The sequence below is a fragment of the Lithobates pipiens genome, unplaced genomic scaffold (assembly GCF_037356315.1).
Source record: "Lithobates pipiens isolate NorthernLeopardFrog02 unplaced genomic scaffold, aLitPip1_a1.2 Scaffold_22, whole genome shotgun sequence".
NCBI classification, from domain to species: domain Eukaryota; kingdom Metazoa; phylum Chordata; class Amphibia; order Anura; family Ranidae; genus Lithobates; species Lithobates pipiens.
Window position 1 is genome coordinate 327244016 of NW_027507784.1, and position 19160 is coordinate 327263175.

The 19160-nt window shown below is 42.1% G+C and overlaps 1 protein-coding gene across 4 annotated transcripts in view; it reads left to right on the forward strand.

Moving 5' to 3' along the window:
- SH2B1 (SH2B adaptor protein 1) overlaps nucleotides 1–19160 on the forward strand; it is a 33695-nt gene that overhangs the window by 4537 nt on the left and 9998 nt on the right. For 2 of the 4 annotated variants that reach the window (XM_077449607.1, XM_077449610.1), the window contains exons 2-8: nucleotides 8791–9632; nucleotides 10275–10376; nucleotides 13759–13850; nucleotides 13979–14088; nucleotides 15473–15661; nucleotides 16595–16806; nucleotides 16893–17064. In XM_077449607.1, coding sequence (XP_077305733.1) covers nucleotides 8817–9632; nucleotides 10275–10376; nucleotides 13759–13850; nucleotides 13979–14088; nucleotides 15473–15661; nucleotides 16595–16806; nucleotides 16893–17064 — 1693 coding nt within the window. In that variant the 5' untranslated portion in view covers nucleotides 8791–8816. The remainder of the gene's footprint in view (nucleotides 1–8790; nucleotides 9633–10274; nucleotides 10377–13758; nucleotides 13851–13978; nucleotides 14089–15472; nucleotides 15662–16594; nucleotides 16807–16892; nucleotides 17065–19160) is intronic. The other 2 variants (XM_077449608.1, XM_077449609.1) reach the window with 2 other exon arrangements.

The window sequence follows — 19160 nt, forward strand, 5'->3', positions numbered from 1 at the left end:
CGCACGTAATTCTGCACAGAACGGCTGCCCTGTAAATCTGCTATAGGGCATCTGGCAAGCTGTTGATGGTGGATCTAAAGCAGATTGTACAGTCAGATTTCATAGTGTATGGTGAACTTTAGATTTCTGGGGACTTTGATTCATAAGTATAGTAATATACAGTTTATATAAATGTAGAGGTGGGCAAAATAACACATCAAACATTAAAGTGGAGTTCCACCCAAAAGGGGAAGTTCCACTTTAGGCACTCCCCCCCCCCCCCCCCCCCTCCAAAATATGCCACATGTGGTGGCTCGAGCGGAAGTTCTCCCCTCCCCCCCTCCTTGCAATCTTCTGGGACATATCTCAAGTCTCTGAAGTTTTCCGGACTAATGGAGAAGGATAGTGTGACTCAGTCACGCGCAGTGCGCACCCGACTGTGAGGCCGCAAGCTGTCACCCCTGGGTGCCCACACTTGCAATGCCGGCTCCGTAGAGAGGCTACTTTTTGTACCTTCTAACTTTTAATAAACACAAAATGAGTGGAACCTTAAGGCCCCTTTCACATGCTAAGGCCGCTCGGATCCACCTGTCTGTTTTTCAGGCATATCCAAGCGGGCCACCCATTGACTCCTATGGAGAGACGGATTTCAGCGGAGATGTGTCTGCTGACACCCATCTGCCATCCGATCCACTCAAGACAGATGTATGGTGATACTTCTGCCATCCGTCTTGGCAGATCAGATTGGATGAAATTTGATGAAAAGGGACATGTCTGTTTTGGTCCGATCTCCCCACGGAGATCAGCGGGCCTCTGACAGGTCATCTGCTGGCTCAGCGGAGATCAACAGAGCGATCTCCCGCTGAGCTGGCAGATTCCGCTAAGCGGATCTCCCTGTGAAAGGGGCCTAAAGCCTCGTACACACGGTACGATTGTTGGCCAACTGAGCGTCTGATTTTTGTCCAAAGCGCGTGTGCCAGGAACTTGTCTTGCATACTAACAGTACACATTTGTCATGCCACAAACGTGAACGTAGTGACATACTACGAGGAAATTCAGCTCTTGAGCGCCACCCTTTGGGCCCCTTCTGCTAATGTCATGTTTGGTGAGGATTGATTCTTAACATACGTGTTTTTTTTAACTTTCCACTTTTGTGTGACGGATTTGTGTACTGACAATATGAAAATCTGATGTCAAACTGTTGTCCATCGAAAATTTACTAGCCTGCCATCCAACATTTGTTGGCAGAAAGTTGGACAACAATTGTCAAAAGGAGCGTGCTAACGATAAGATTTTAGGACAACAGTCTGTCAACAGACAATCCCCTGCCAACAATCGTACCGTGTGTACGAGGCTTAAGCATCTAGCGAACAATATTGTCAATCACTGCCCATGATTTTATTGTGACTTGATGACTTTGGAGGTTGTACAGTTGTGGCATTTAGCACTTCTGTTACAGTTTAACTAAAAACAAAACGTTATTTTTTTTTTTTCATTTGGGATAGAGTGGGGTGAAGCTTTGAAACATTGGGGAGATCTCTCTTAATTTCCTCAACAGATAACAGGAAGTGAAAGAGAAAATCTCTTCAAAGTGATGGAAATCCCTTGTGAGACAGTTGTCACTGGGGCACATGTCCCCATTGGAAGATTTCCCCTCTACTTCCTGGTGATGGTGGTCACTAGGATAAATAGCGGCTATCTCCTAATGGGGCCACAGACTGCTATAAAAACCTGACAGGTGTTTGAATCCCTCTCCACTCTATCCCAAAAATAAAGTATATCATTTATAAATAAACATTTTGGCCTTGAATACATTTTAAAGTGACATTTTGGTTAAATGTTTTTTTTTAAATTCAAGTATTTATTCATATCTATTAAAGTCCCTTCTATTGCTCTCAGCCTCCAAATCCACAAATTATAATTTTTTATTTTTTTGCTACTGTGATCTGACTTTGTGTGGTGGCTACGTTTGTTCTCCATTGTCCCAATGTATGTAGGAACGTAGCCACCCTCTCTTGCTTGCTCCAGAGACAGACTATGGAATGTGCAGTGTACATGGCCAGAACTAACATGCACTGCTCTTTCCAAACAGATGTGAAGGGGAAAAGGAGAGGTTCAAGAGGTCACAGAGGACAATAGAAGGAAGAACAAAAACACAGAAACCGTTGCATGAAAAATAGATTACAGGGCCATTAAGTAGAGTATGTGTATGGATTGTGTTTTTGGAGAATAAGAATATTGTTTGGTGTCACTTTAAGTGCTCTTCTGCCACCAATAATAAGCTTCAGCTTGGGGCCATTGTTCCCTTGTTAGTCACTTAAGGACCAAGCCTATTCTGACCCTTATTATTACAAGTATGCATCTGTATTATTTTTGCTAGAAAATTTCTTATATATATATATATATATATATCGTATCATATATATATATATATATAATCTCTATCGTATCATATATATATAATTTTTTTTTAGCAGAATAAAATGGCAAATTTTTTTTTATGTTGCACAGTATTTGTGCAGCGTTTTTTCAGATGCAATATAAAGAATATATATACGGTTTTACAAATGCAAAATAAACAAACAGAAAACCTTTCGATGAAATAAAAACAGATTCAGAAAAAAAAGTACCTATTATCACTATTACACAGTAGAGAAATAAATAAAACAAAAAAAAGGATTACTTAAATCTGTGTGTGTATGTATGTATGTATGTATGTATGTATATATATGTATGTATGTGTATATATATGTATATATATATATATATATATGTATGTGTATATATATATGTGTATATATATATATATATATATATATATATATATATATATAATTATTATTATTATTATTATTATTTTTAATTATTATTTATATTTTAGTAAAATATGAAAAGATGATGTTAAAGTGGCTGTAAAGTCTCGTTTTAAAAAACTAACATGTTATACTTGCCTCCTCTTCTCGGGTCCCTCTTCACTGCTCCTGGCCCTTCTCTCCTGTCGAGTGCCCCCACAGCCAGCAGCTTGTTATGAGGGCACCCGAGCCAAGTCCCATCTCCATGTGTCCATTCAGACACAGAGCCCCGGCCCCACCCACTCTCTCCCCTGATTGGCTAACTGACTTTTATTGACAGCCACAGAAGCCAATGGTGCTACTGCTGTGTCTCAGCCCATCAGGAGGAGAATCCCGGGTGGCTTAGACACTCGTGGACATCGCTGGATAGAGATGAGGCTCAGGTAAGTATTATGGGGTGCTGGGGAGACTGCTACACACAGAAGGTTTTTTGTCTTAATGCATGAAATGCATTAAGATAAAACACCTGCCTTTACAATTCCTTTTAAGGTAAGTAAATAAATACCTAATATGTTATACTTTAATATTAAATTGAATTAAAATTTTAAAACTTGTGGAATGGCGACAAACTACAATATGTAAAAATGTCCATAGGCAATGCTTTAGCAATTTCTCCAGGTTACCGGTTTACCCTTTGTTCCATTGTTATAGTCCTGGTGGCAGTCTTTCAATAAACCTGTTGGATAGATTTTGGTGTGCAGCTTTTTTTTTTTTTGACTTGGTCTACATATTCAGGGTTGCGTGCCGGAGCTAACACTCAGCCCTTCCTTTCTGGCAGATTATCATACTTGCCTGGAGCAGCGATCCGTTTCATTGTCTACACCAATTTAGAGTAAAAAATGAAGTCTAGTGCTGAAATTATTGCTCTCACTATAACGCTTACAACAATACCTCACATGTGTGGTACGGACACCATTTACATATGTGGGCGTGGCCTAATATATAGATCTTAATCACTTTTATTACTGTCACAAGAAATATAAAAATCCCTTGTGATAAAGCATGACAGGTCCTCTTTATGGAGAGATGTGGGGTCAATTAAACGGGTGCCCGCCGATTGGTGCCCAAGCGTGGCAAGAGTGGGACGACATCGTATGATGTTGTACCAGAAAGAGGGAGCCACCTTGCACTTGTCTGTTGTCAATATGCATGTATTGTGAGTTCTATTGTGAGGGCTCTGGAGAGGGGTACTGAGACAAGGGGCTGTGATGTAATCAGAAAGCTATGTCCTGCTCCCTGCTGGCCCCTCCCACCAGCTATGATCTTCCTGCATTGCAGAGACCCAGAAGTGACATCACTGGGTCTAAAATATGGTAAATAATGGAAGCGGAAAGTGTTTTTTTTTTTTTTTTTTAAATGTAAGCTTATTTATGAAGGGGTCAAAGAGGGAACAGAGGGCAGAATGTCAGCAGAGGAAACTTCTGCTTTAAGCCAGACACGGCCAGGTCATTAGCAATTCCAGAAATAGTAGAGAACAGCCATGGCCTCTTCCTTATTTCTTCAATAATGTTTCCTTGTTCTAAGTATAACTTGTAATCTCACTGTTTATTTGCATGTGTTGTGCAATAACCGTTACACAATCTACTTTTACTAACCCAGTTGTGGAACAATCTTAACATTCGTTCTCAGATGATAAGATCATGCCTTGGGCAGATAACATGGTGAAGACTGTAGCCCAGCATATGGGAGGATCGTACATTGATGGGCTGTTATTTTCCGGGGCTCATTAGTAATGCGTGTTTCCTTTTTTTTTTCTTACCTGACACAGGAGCCAGCGATGTCACCGCTGTCCCCTCTTCCACGGAGCGTCCATCTTCTTCCGGTTATCGCTGCTCCGGCCACTCACAGCGCCGGAGCAGCGATGACGTCACTCCCGCGCAAGCGCACGGGAGCTGCCACCAACGCATGCGCCGTGGACAGCGGGGCCCGGCTTTTTGTAAATATCTCCTAAGCCGTGTAGGTTTGGGAGCTATTTCTTGGACCTACAGGTAAGCCTTAATCTAGGCTTACCTGTAGGTCAAAGTGGTTTGTAAGGGTTTACAACCACTTTAAACCCCCTTCCTAACCAGACCAATTTTCAGCTTTCGGTGCTCTCTTATTTTGAATGACAGTTACTCAGTCATGCAGCACTGTACCCATTGAAACTTTTGTCCTTTTTTCACACAAATAGAGCTTTCATTTGGTGGTATTTAATTGCCACTGTGTTTTTTATTGTTTGCACTATTAAAAAAAAAAAAAAAAAAGACGGAAAATCCTGTAAGAAAAATGCGTTTTTCTTGGTTTCTTGCAAATTAGTCATTTTTTTTATAAATTTGGGCCAAAATTTATACCGCTACATATCTTTGGCAAAAATAACCCAAATTGGTGTATATAATTTGGTCTTTATGAAAGTTATAGAGTCCACAAGCTATGATGCCAGTCTCTGAAAATTGATCACACCTTAAGTACTGGTGGCCTATCTCATTTCTTGAGACCCTAACAAGCCAGGAAAGTACAAATACCCACCAAATTACACCTTTTTGGAAAGTAGGCATTCCAAGGTATTTAGTAAGAGACATTGTGAGTTTTTTGAAGTTGTAATTTTTTCCCTCAATTCTTGGGAAAAATCTAAATTTTTTTTTTTTTTTATTTGCCACAAAATTGTTATATTAGGTTATTTCTCACACACAACATATGCCTAGCACAAATTACACCCCAAACCACATTCTACTACTCCTCCCGAGTATGGCGATACCGCATGTGGGACTTTTACACAGCCTGGCCACATACAGAGGCCCAACATGAAGGGAGCACCATCAGGCTTCTAGGAGCATAAGTTACACACTTAATTTCTTGACTACCTCTTGCACTTTTAAAGGCCCTGGAGCACCAAGACAATGGAAACACCCTAAAATGACCCCATTTTGGAAAGAAAACACCCCAGCGTATAATCTATGAGGCATAATGAGTCTTTTGAACATGTCGTTTTTTTTTTTTTTTCTACAAGTTTTTGGAAAATGTGGAAAGAAAATTAAAACATTTTTTTTTTCTTTTTTTACACAAAGTTGTCCATTTATACTATATTTTTAACACATAGCATGTACAGTACATGCCAAAATAGAATATCCTACTCCTCCTGAGTACGGGGATACCACATGTGAGACTTTTCTACAGCTTGGCCACATACAGAGGCCCAACATGCAGGGAGCACCGTCAGGTGTTCTAGGGGCATACGTTTCAAATCTAATTTGACTATCTGTTACACTTTTGTGAGGCACTGTAGTGGCATGGATGAAAACTGATGTGGCATGGATGAGCACGAATGGGGATGGCTGAGCCATGGATAGGGATGGCTGAACATGGTTGAGACATGAATGTGGATGGCTGAGAATGACTGGGAATGGCTGAGTATGGCTGGCTCAACATGGATGGATGGATGAAGCTGCAATGAGCACAGAGCAGCGCTGTGGGCACTACAGATCGAGCCCCGCTGCTGCACCCGATCTCTCTGCTCACACTGTAAAGATCGGTACGGAGCGGGCAGAGAGGAACTGGACATGACGCCGGTTTGTTTACAAGTGATCGCTCTGTCATGTGATGGAACGATCGCGTGGTTAACAGACGCTGTTAGCGGCCATTTACAATGATGTGGACCTGGCAGAAGGTGCGCGGGAGCGCGATTCTAGGAGGACGTTTATAGTACGCCCTCCTAGAGTTATCGAGCCACGCTGTAGTCCTCATTCGGCTTTAGAACGGTTGTTAAGTGGTTGAGGCCAGCTATAGACAGTGTAAATTTCATGGTTGCAGGAAAGAAATTTGCACGATTCCCTCATCATTACAGACATTGCTTGCAGGGGAATCCTTCTTGCCGAGCCAATATCTGCTACCGGCTGTAGCAGCTGCTAGAAATAATCGCAAGTAGGCTGGTTGTGTACCCAAGTTGATCGACTGATCAACTGGTACATTCAGCCTGCCTAATAATGGTTCGAATTGGCCAAGCTTCGAACTGTGTATGGCTTGCCAGAGACAATGAGAATTTCTTTCCTGCAACCATGGGTTGTAGGTAAGAAATTTGCACCATTCCCTCATCAACACAAACAGTGCTGACAGGGGAATTCCTCCTGCCGCGCTATTGTCTTCTGCCAGTGAGGGAAGCCGTCCCAGCCCGGAGAAGACCGTTATTATCGCAAGTGAATCTGGCTGGTTGTACTTAAGTTGATGGATCGGTCAGTTTGGTACGTTCAGCCTGCCCACATGGTTCAAGTCCTCTATGGCCAGCTTAAGGCACAGTTCACATACGTCCTGCTGCGGTTTCAGTGCAGTTTTTAAAAGAAGTCTGGATCAGTTTTGTTTAGAGATGCACCAAAATCTTGGTAGTCAAAACATTTGAAAGCGAAACCAATACCTATTTTAAAAAATAAAGACAAAGGTGTCGCCAATGGCGCCAAAAACACGAGATTTTGCTGTGATTTTACGGCTTTTTTGATGTGATTATTGCGTGACTTCAACACAATTTTGCTGTGCTTATGGGTGTGTTTTTCAAAGTTCAAGTGACTCAAGAAATGCTTCAAAAATTAAAGTGGAAGTAAACCCACTTTTTTAACTTTTACCTACAGGAAAGCCTATAATAAGGCTTACCTGTAGGTAAAAAAAATATCTCCTAAACCTGTACGGTTTAGGAGATATTCCCCTCGGTATGCGCCGCTGACTGCAGCGGCGCATGCGCACAAGGGGGTTCTCTCCGCGAAAATCCGGCAGCGCTCGTCCGGCCGGATTTAAATCTCCCGCGCGCATGCGCGGGAGTGACGATATCGCGGCTCCGGCCACTCACAGCGCCGGAGCCGCGATACCCGGAAGAGACGCCGAGGGAGCATGTCGGCTTCCTCGGCGTGGATCGGGCGAGATGTCGGGGCCTCGTTCTAAGGTAAGTATTTCATAATGAGCTAGTATGCGGTGCATACTAGCTCATTATGCCTTTTGCTTTGCAGGTTTAAAAAAAAAAAAAAAAAAAAAAATGCGGGTTTACTACCGCTTTAAGGGTGCTTTAAATGCATTTCAGTGTGGAGGTGTGTTTTTATTTTTATTTTATTTTTTGTGTTTTTTACCTTGTATACTTCATTGGCATCTCCTCTTATACTTCCAACTAAGGCCCATTTCAAACTTGTACGAACCTTGTTAGAAGGCATGAATTGGGATAAAATCTTATTAGCAAAGAACAAGCAGGAGAGATGGGTTTGCTTTAAGAGCATATTAAAAAAGGGCATTAGCCAATGCATCCAATTGGGTAATACATTTAAAAGAGCGAACAAAAGTCCTGGATAGCTTTACTCCAATGTAAAAATGCATATAAAAGCAAAGGAGAAGGCCTTCAAATAATACAAGGTTGAGGGATCAAATTTCACCAAAGAAAAGCTCTATTTGTGGGGTAAAAAGGGATCTAAATTAAATTTATGAACAGCGTTCCATGACAGCGCAATTGTCAGTTAAAGTGGTTGTATACCCCTTTAGCACATTTTTACCTACAGTAAATAGCTCCTAAATACAGTAAATATCTCCTATAATATCTCCTAAACTTGTAAGGTTTAGGAGATATTCACCTTTCATGCAGCCACTGATGTCAGCGGCGCTCATGCGCCCTCTGAAGGTCCGGTGGATGCTGCTGGAAAATCAGAGCTCCTTGCTGCAAAGAAGACTCCCGTATGCACGTGAGGGAGTCATCTCATCGCGGCTCCGGCCACTCCCAGCGCCAGGACCGCGAATCCGCATAGAATTTCCAAGGCAAAATGTCAGCTCCCTCGGCGGTGACTGGGAGACGGTGCAGGGCCGTACAACCGCTTTAAAGTAACGTAGTGCTGTATTGCAAAAAATCTTCCAGAGGTCAAGTTGTTTAAATGCTTGTAATTTTTTAGTATTTTCCCTCATTTTGGTGAACATGCTCCTCCTAATCAGTTTGTTCTTCTCTGTCTCTGTTTTTGTTTAGCAGCTGATCCAGCTGGAACCCCCACGATGAATGGTAGTTTGCCCCTAGAGGGACCCACCTCCTCCTCTCCATCTCCGAACTGGAAGGAGTTCTGTGAGATTCACGCCCATGCTGCTGCTCTTGACTTTGCCCGACGGTTCCGGGTCTTCCTGAGCGAGAATCCACAGTACGCCACGCCGGGAGCAGAGAGCAGCTTCTCAAGACGGTTTGCCGAGTTTTTCGTGGAGCATTTTGAAACGGAGGTTAACAAGACCCATGTCCAGGATGGCCCTTCTCCCACTCGCTGCAGCATCGCTCCGTTTACAGGTGCTCAGACATCGACCAGAGACCTGTCGGAGACCTGCAGTGACTCCTCCCTGGCATCGCCAGTGGAGACTCAGCCTCGCCAGGACTCCTCTGGGATCACCTCCGGCCTGTCCAGCAGTCAGTCCCACAGCTCGGAGGATGTCTCCACCTCTTCGACCACGGCCAAACCGCGCCTGAAGAAGCGCTTCTCGCTGCGTAACGTTAGCCGCAGCGTACGGGGTAGCGTCAGGGGGATTCTGCAGTGGAGAAGCTCAGCGGAGTCCCCCACCGACGAGACAGGGGCCAACAGCAACTGCAATTCCTCAGCCGGTAGGGCAAGCGGAGAGCGATGGACACACAGGTTTGAAAAGCTGCGGCTAAGTAGACCTCCGGCCCCCAGGCTGGAGCTGCGGGATGTGCGGCGGGAAGGGGTTTTGAACTTCGTGGTGGCAGAAGAGGTGAATAGCAGCAGCCGGGCTCGGTGGCAGAAGTGCCGGCTTCTCCTGCGAAAACCTGAGATCGATGGGTGTCTATTGGAGTTCTACATTCCTCCCAAGGTGAGCCATAACAAAATCCACGAAGGAGGGTACTCAGGGACTGAACCACTAGAACAAGTATGCAGTTCAGGAAAGTCAGGGGCTGTAAGCAAAATCTCTCCATGTTTTTCTCTTGCTCGGCTATTTTTTGATGAGAGATAGTATCTTACAGTGGAAGTAAACCCATCGATTTAAACCGTTTAAAAAAAATGGCATGCCGGGAATGCTAACTGCACATTGGCTGTGCTCTCAACCAAACTGTCAAACCACCCAATGGCTGGTGTCATAACGGATCACATGTGCAGCACTGTGGCAGCTGAAGATTAAACAGAGGCAAAGATGGCATCTTCCGTGGATGAAAACGATAGGGGAGTTTACTTCCACTTTAAGAGGTCACAGAACTTCTCATCAACATCTGACTTTTATGAAGAAGAGGCTTGGGCACGCCCCTATAGATTGCTGAGGTCCCAAGCCCTGTCATATAGAAGGAGCATGCCCACTGGCTCTCTACTCAAAAAGTATTGATTATTTAGAAGAGTCCAGCAGCACAGGGTAGAGATCCTGAAAAGCTAATGGTGACTGTTCTGGTGCCTGCTATATATCCCCATATACTTAATTTCCTCTATTTATTATTTTACTTTTTCACTTCTTTTTACATTTTAGGCCACAAAGCCACGGGTCAGCATCCCATGTACGTCTATTGCTGACGTACGGACCACAACGTCATTGGAGATGCCAGACAAGGAAAACACATTTGTGTTGAAGGTAAGGAGCCATGGTGGAACAGGCAGGGCTTCTTTTATTTAATTCTAAAAGCAAAAATTGATTGATTTGTGATTTTTGAACACTTTTGCTTTATATTAAAATGAGACTGACACATACTTACCCAGCCACATTCTCTTGCCACCTTCTTATTGCAGCTTCCCTGTCTGTCTAAGCATCAGTGTCAACTGGTATCGAACCTTAAACCAGGATGACATCATGGCATCATACATGACCGTGGTGAGGCCTAGCGATTGGCTGCTCAGACTTGAGCACGGTCGCCTAGGGAAGGTCAAGCCTTCCCCATACCCTGATGCCCTATTATGATAGCGAGAGAATGGACAAAGTGACAGGGTCTATAGTAGACGACGCTTACTTTGAAATACAGTCCTTAACCACTTGACGACCAGCCAATAGTAAAAATATATCATTACTTTGATGCTAAATACCGAAGTAATAGCAGCAGCTTGCTGCCATAACCCCGGTATTTTTTGTTTACTATGACAAGATGGCTGCCACTCATCTCTATGCACTTGGAGGACTGAAGCAACCTCAGGCCATAATAGTTGTATTTATTTTTGTGTTAAAGCAACAGTTCAAAAATAATTTTATTTATTTTTTGGATCTTTTGTTTTTATGGTTAAATTATAGATTTGGGGTCTTTTTGACCCCAGATCTCTCAATAAAGAGGACCTGTCATCCTTCTTTCTATTACAAGGGATGTTTTCTCATTCGAGCGAGAGCAATAATTCTCGTGCAAGACATTTTCTGTAACTCTAAATAGGTAACCTGTAAACATTTTTTAAGTGTCGCCTATGGAGATTTTTAAGTACTGTAGTTCGTCGCCATTCCACGACCGTGCGTAATTTTAAAGCATAACGTGTAAGTTATCAATTTACTCGTTGTAACTTCTTTCACATTATACAAAAAAAGTGGGGCAAATATTGTTTATTTTTTTTAAATTCATTAAAGTGTATTTTTTCCCAAAAAAATTGTGTTTGAAAGACCGCTGTGCAAATACAATGTGTCATGAAATATTGCATCGATTGCCATTTTATTCTTTGCTAAAAAAAAAAAATATATAATATTTGGGAGTTCTAAGTAATTTCCTAGCAAAAAATACTAATTTAAACTTTGTAAATAAATGCCTGGTCTTCAAGTGGTTAATATAATAAACAATAAACCTGGATCAGCCAGAATTTGGAGCAGATGTACATGGCAGCTACAGTGCCTTGAATTAGTATTCATACCCCTTGACATTTTCCCCTTTTTATGATGTTACAACCAAAAATGTAAATATATTTTATTGGGATTTTATGTAATAGACTAACACAGAGTGGCACATAATTGTGAAGTGGAAGGAAAATGATAAATGGTTTTCAACATTATTTACGAATAAATATCTGAAGTGTGTGACGTACATTTTATATTCAGCGCCTCCCCCGAGTTAATACTTTGTAGAACCGCCTTTTGCTGCAATTACAGCTGCAAGTCTTTTTGGGGATGTCTCTACCAGCTTTTCACATCTAGAGAGGGAAATTTTTGCCCATTCTTTCCAAAATAGCTCAAGCTCTGTCAGATTGGATGGAAAGTGTCTGTGAACAGCAGTTTTCAAGTCTTGCCACAGATTCTCAATTGGTTTTAGGTCTGGACATTGACTGGGCCATTCTAACACATGAATATGCTTTGATCTAAACCATTCCATTGTAGCTCTGGCTGTATGTTTAGGGTCATTGTCCTGCTGGAAGGGGAACCTCCACCCCAGTCTCAAGTCTTTTGCAGACTCTAACTGGTTTTCTTCTAAGATTGCCCTGTATTTGACTCCATCCATCTTCCCATCAACTCTGACCAGCTTCCCTGTCCCTGCTGAAGAAAAGCCTCCCCACAACATGATGCTGCCACCACTATGCTTCACGGTGGGGATGGTGTGTTAAGGATGATGTGCAGTGTTTGTTTTCCACCACGTATAGTGTTTTGCTTTTAGGCCAACAAAGTTCAATTTTGGTCTCATCTGACCAGAGCATCTTCTTCCATGTTTGCTGTGTCCCCCACATGGCTTCTCGCAAACTGCAAACAGGACTTCTTATGGCTTTCTTTCAACACTGGCTTTCTTCTTGTTGCTCTTCCATAAAGGCCAGATTTGTGGAGTGCACGGATAATAGTTGTCCTGTGGAAAGATACTCCCACCTGAGCTGTGAATCTCTGCAGCTCCTCCAGAGTTACCATGGGCCTCTTGGCTGCATCTCTGAGTAATGCTCTCCTTGCCCGGCCTATCAGTTTAGATGGACGGCCATGTCTTGGTAGGTTTGCAGTTGTGCCATACTCTTTCCATTTTAGGATTGAACGGTGCTCAGTGAGATGTTCAAAGCTTGAGATATTATTATTATTATTATTATTATTATTTTTATTTATTTTAAACCCAGCCCTGCTTTAAACTTCTCCACAACTTTATCCCTGACCTGTCTGTTGTGTTCCTTGGCCTTCATGATGCTTTTTGTTGACTAAGGTTCTCTAACAAACCACTGAGGGCTTCACAGAACAACTGTTTTTATTCTGAGATTAAATTACACACAGGTGGACTCTATTTACTAATTAGGTGCCTTCTGAAGGCAATTGGTTCTACTAGATCTTAGTTAGGGGTATCAAAGGGGGCTGAATAAAAATGTACACAGATATTTATTTGTAAAAAAAATTGAAAACCATTCATCATTTTCCTTCCACTTCACAATTATGTGCCACTTTATGTTGTTCTATCACATAAAATCCCAATAAAATACATTTACGTTTTTGGTTGTAACATGACAATGTTGAAGATTCCAAGGGATATTCATACTTTTTTCAAGGCACTGTAATCGGCTTCTTGCTTTCGCTTTCAGTTAACTGAACAAGCTGAATATAGAAGCTGATTGGTTGTCATGCGCAGCTGCTCCTCTTTTGATAAATTCATCCCAATGCATATAAAATTGACGCGCCCACCTATCGCTTATTTATTTATTTATTTTTGGTAATTTTATTTTTATTTTTTTAACGTTTTATTAATGCTGGATTATGTTGCTCTTGCTAGATCTGCCATTGTTATATTGCTATTGCTGCGGCTCTCGTACACAGAGGTTTATCAGCCTCTCCTCTCCACTTATCCATTCACATAAGACTTTGTATTCTCTGAACCGTTCACAAAATACAAAGCATTCTGTTATGAAAGCTTTGAATTCTTGTTTCATTGCCAACTGTGCAGTGTGTGTGTGTGTATATGCACACACAGTTCTATTATATCTTGTTGAACATTGCGACCAATCAATTTCCTTGCCTCATATTTGCTTAGTGGATCTATGTTGCACTAGTTTCTTCTGCGTTGGCATTGACAGTAATTTTTCTGGATCCCCAGACAGAGAATTCCTTAGAGTACATCCTGGAGTCAGTAGACCCCTTGCAGATGAGATCCTGGCTGTCTGACATACAGGACTGCATGATTTCTAGGTAGGTCTTACATCACTCAACAGTAAAGTATCATTTTTATTTTTTCGAATGTTTAGTAGATTACGTTTTTGTTTTATATTATCCTTTTAGCTCCTGAGTAATAATGTCCTGTGTTTGTTTTTGCTCAGTAGGGAAAGACCTGACCCCACGGAACCTATTCATATAAACCATTCGGAAAGTATGCCCAGCCGTGATCTACCTCTGTTACCCACGGAGAGCAACGAGCAGCTCTGCCAAGGTATAGGCAGCCACGTACCTAATGCATGTCACCTGACTCAAGCAAAAACTGTGTAATAGCTTCTGGTTTACATGATCATATTATCTCTGTGTTTTGTTAGTAAGACCTGAGAAGCAGCATTTACCAGCTGCAGAAGGCATGGCAAGGACTAAAGCTTTGGTACACACAAAACTGATATATTTTTTTTAGCGTTTTGTGTTCTAGAATACGTAATGGGAGGTGTGCCAACACCAAGAACTGCAAGGTGGGTGAAAGCATCGAAGTGGACAAACTTTATTTATTTATTTTTTCGCGAATCTGTGCTTTTCTTATACTGGACAGATTTGCTTTAGTGTATTTGCATATGGCACTGATGATTGAACATCAGTATTTCTGGCCAAAATTTCTTGCTTTTTTTTTTTTTTTTGTTTTTGCGTGTTTGTGCATGTACAGGAGCAAAATACATTCTGGCTCTCAGAATGGAATTTTAACCTCTTACATAAAAGTTTACATGCATATTTACGCATTAAATACTGACCGTCAACTCGGACTTCTGTTTTTTATTTTTTTTTACTTATCTATACGCACACGTTTATGCTTCTGTATGTACAGACACATTGAAAACAATGGCCTGCATTTAGATCAGTAAAAAAAAAAAAAAAAAAATGCCTGTATGCCTAAAGCACTGAGTTTTTAGGCAGCAGTGTTCAAGACTCCTTTAAGATGAACTCCAGTGATCCTCTCTCTCATTATAAGTGATCAGAAGTGGCTAAACAGCCGCGCGTTCACTTTTACAAGCGGCAGAAGGGGCCTACCCTGGGCTCTCCTGTCTCACCAGGAAGCCTGGAACTTCTGCCAATGGTGGTCACACCAGCTGACTATAGAGATGAAGGGAGGAATTTCTGTTCCTTGATCATCTCTATTGTATATGAAACAAGAAGTGACAAGGGTTTTCGACACTTCTGGTTTCGACTGCAAAGCAGTCACTCAAACCGTTCTTGGTTTAATTGACTGCTTTGGAGAGCAGAGGAAAGATCTGGGGTCTAGCAAATCCTAGATCTCTCCATAAAGAGGTCCTGTCACGGCCCCAGCTATTTTTTTGACACTGTACCTTTTTTGCATTTTTATTTTGAATTATTATTATTTTTTTTTATTTACTTTATTGTGATAACAAGGTATGAATGAACATCCTTTGTGATAGCAATAAAGTTGATAAGAGATGTAAAGGTACAGTGTCAAATTATATATATATTTTTTTAAATAAAATCAGATTTAAAGTGGGACAATGCTGGTGGGCCCAGTGATGTCACATGCTTCTCCCAACCAGGTGTTACTTCAGCTCCTGGCACTGGGAAAAAAGATGTGAGGGGGACCTTGCGTGATTGTTTCCTTTACTCCCTGATAGGAGCCTATGGTGGCCTTTCTGACCGGCCCTCTGCATCCATCTCACCCACTTCAGTTTCCATAACCGCCTCACACTTTGACTCTATGGAGCTTCTCCCGCCAGAGCTGCCTCCACGAGCACCTATCGACGAAGGGGAGAGACCGCAAAACGCTATGGGGCCCCCTTTCTCAGACACCCCAGACACTGCAGGTGCGTAGAGTTTGCGTAGATTTCAGTTGCTTATTTAGGAGTGAGTAAAGTGAGGGTTTTATAATGGGTTCCTTGTGAAAGGAAAGGAAACTCCTCCTCACAAATTGCAGCAAGTCGTACACAATGCAGATCTGAGTAAACCCTTTTACTACCTAAACTACCTACTTCACATGTGACCCTCTGATTTTAAGGCTTGTCATAGGTGTCTGCCTTGGAGCTTGCGCCTTTAAAATCAAGTAAGCAATGGCTACCATTGCACCCTGGCAAGGTGTAGGCTGTGCCTTATTGATGTGGAGTCAGTCCATACAGGTAGATGGTGGAAAAAGGATTCAGTTAACCGTCTCTTCTTCTCTCTGGGACTCTCTTTTGGTGAGATTCCTACATTGAGTTCCCAGATCTGCAGACCTGCTGTGCCCATTATGAGTTCAGGCTTTCCCGGTTGCATTTAATTTTATATTATGTAGAATGTAACAGGAGGAGTGGAACACTCGATATAAAATACAGGAAAACCTAAAGCTCCCAAGAGGATAGATACTAAGCACAGCAAACTCTTTATTTAATTGAAATATAACATTTCAGTAGGCTGACCTATCAACCTTTCTCTATGGGTCATATGACCAGGTATGTTCAGTTTCAGGGTAGTATCTTAGAAGGTAGATACTGTATACCTAAAGTCTATTTTTGTTGTTGTTTTATTTCTGGAATGTATTGTATTTTATTTAATACAAGTACTTGTATAGCTTTTCATTCACAAGCTCAGAGGTTCACACCATAGATTTTACTTGTATAGCGCTGTAAATTTACGCAACACTTTACACATATGTTGTACATTTACATCAGTCCCTGTCCTCAAGGAGTTTGAAATCCAAGGTCCCTAACTCCTATTCGAAATATATATATATATTTTTTATTTTTTTTATTTCCATTTTCTAGCTTCATTCCTATGCCAAGGAGAGCAGGAACCTGGGGATGGGGAGCACCCATTGTCTGAGTACCAGTGGTTCCATGGTACACTATCGCGACTCAAAGCAGCCCAGCTTGTGCTTGCAGGGGGCACCAACAGCCACGGTGTCTTTTTGGTGCGGCAGAGTGAGACTCGTAGAGGGGAGTACGTGCTGACTTTCAACTTCCAGGGCAAAGCCAAGGTCAGTCACTATTTATCTCTATTGTGCCGGCTCTGTTTTTCTTCTCTCCACAAAGGGTCATTTCCACTCCTTCTCTCCTCCCATAGCACCTCCGCCTGTCCCTGAACGAGGATGGCCAGTGCCGAGTGCAGCACCTCTGGTTTCAGACCATCTTCGACATGCTAGAGCACTTTCGCGTGCACCCGATACCTCTGGAGTCAGGGGGCTCAAGTGATGTCACCCTCATCAGCTACGTGGTGTCTTCTCAAAGGTTGCATGGTAAGTGTTCTTCACGTTACCAGCAAATATATCTAAATTCAGTGTGGTGGCACACAGCCATGATTTTTTTTTTTTTCAGCTGGAGATTTACACTGCTGCTTATATCCATGTATTGACCCTCTTTTAAGAGACCCCAAAGTCTACTTCTAACCAAAGTTTTTTTTTTATTACAGATCCCTCTGTTACCCTGTCTCTAATTTGACATGAAAGGCTGTGCCATTAACAGCAGCTCCTCTTTGCTAAGGGGCTGTAAAATAGCTTAAAGTGAATCTGTGGCAGGACTCTGGACATTCAAGTATTTACATATTCTTAAGAAGCACTAAATGAGCTTTAAAACAAACCCCCATTACTCTCCCCAGCCCCAGTCATTGTTGACCAATCAATGCTCAAGTTTTGCAAAAGAATCATTGATGCCATTAACCTCTTCATGACCACGTTTTAGCCAAGTAACGGCTACAGCACGGTCGTACATTGCAGGGAGGGTCACATAACGTCCTCCCGTGATTGCGATTTTCACTCGCCCCCTGCTGCGTGCATCCGCAGGCATCTGTGATCGCTGTGCCCTTCAGATGCAGCCGATCACAGTGGCCACACTTTACCACATAATCAGCTGATTACAATGTAAACAGGATTTGCCAGTTATCTGCATTCTTCCTATGCTGACAGTGAATGTGTAGAGGAGAGCCGATAACCGGCAAATCCACACAGGAGACGTCTACACTGATAATCGGGGCATTGATCATTAGTGGAGCTGCGACCGTGCCCATCAGTGCATCCAGTCAGTGCCACCTATCAATACCTCCTCATCAGTGCAGCCTCATCAGCGCACATCAGTGAAGGGGAAAAATTTTGTTTTTTACAAAATATTGTAACCAAAACAAAAAAAAAAACTTAAGTTCCCTAAATTTTCGGTCTTCTTTTTTTTCATCTGTTTAGCAAAAAAACCCAGTGCAATTAAATACCACCATAAGAAAGCTCTATCTGTCTCAAAGAAATTATAAAAATGTTGTTTGGGTACAGTGTTGCATGACCGGCAGTTAACATTCAAAGTGCAACAGCACTGAGAGCTGAAAATTGGCCTGGACAAAGGGGTGAAAGTGCTTAAAGAGGACCTTCCCATGTAAAATCTGGCCCAATCCCTCTTTACCTTTTTTTTTGCTGTTCATTTTAGAATAAACATTCTCATCAGCCTAGTGAATTGCAGAGTGCCCTCCTTGTTCTCCTCTCTGCTGCACGCCCATCTCTTCCATGCATGAAGTGAAAAAAATAACCTGAATGTGCATAACACAATAAATGCTGCATTATCACCAATAGTTTATCTGCAATAACCAGTGTCTGTGATCTGATGTTCTAAGTGTTTTCAGCAATCGTCAAAAATAATCTCAAAAAATCTCCCAAAAACCGTTAATAAACAATAAAACAGGAAAGTACATGTACTTAATATAATCGTGAATGTAGATATATATATATATATAATATTATATATATATATTAATATATAGACTCCCAGTTAGGTGCTGCAAGAACGTTCAAGTACAAAACACCTCCACCACAGTGAATCCATTATTTGAAAATTCTCACCTCTCTGTATTGACCTTCCACAATAAAGTTGAATATATGCTCCAACACTAGATGAACTCCTTTCCTTCTGAATCGGCAAGGACTCTGACCCTCAGCAGCTCAGGTGTGTGTGTGTGTGTGTGTGTCTGATTCAGTGTGTATTTACATGTTAAAAGGCAATGAGAACCCCCTATAGTGCTCACTGTTATTTTATTTAAAAAAACAAAGCATAAAAATAGACACTCACATTTATTCAAGCGGAACTTCACCTAAAAGGGATATTTCCTCTTTTTTTCTTTTATAACCTCCTCTCCTATATTTAGGATGGGTTTTTTTTTTTTGGGGGGGGGGGGGGGTTCGTGAGGAGGGTTTATCTGATTTTGACAGGTACCTGCTCCAGCTTCCGATCATAGGTCTCACCCCCCCCAATCATACACAGCCTCTTGGGACATGTCACAGGTCCCAGGAGACTGCGGGACCAATCACATGGTGCAGCTCAGTCCACACATGAGCAGTAGTCAGCCGGGTGGATGCTG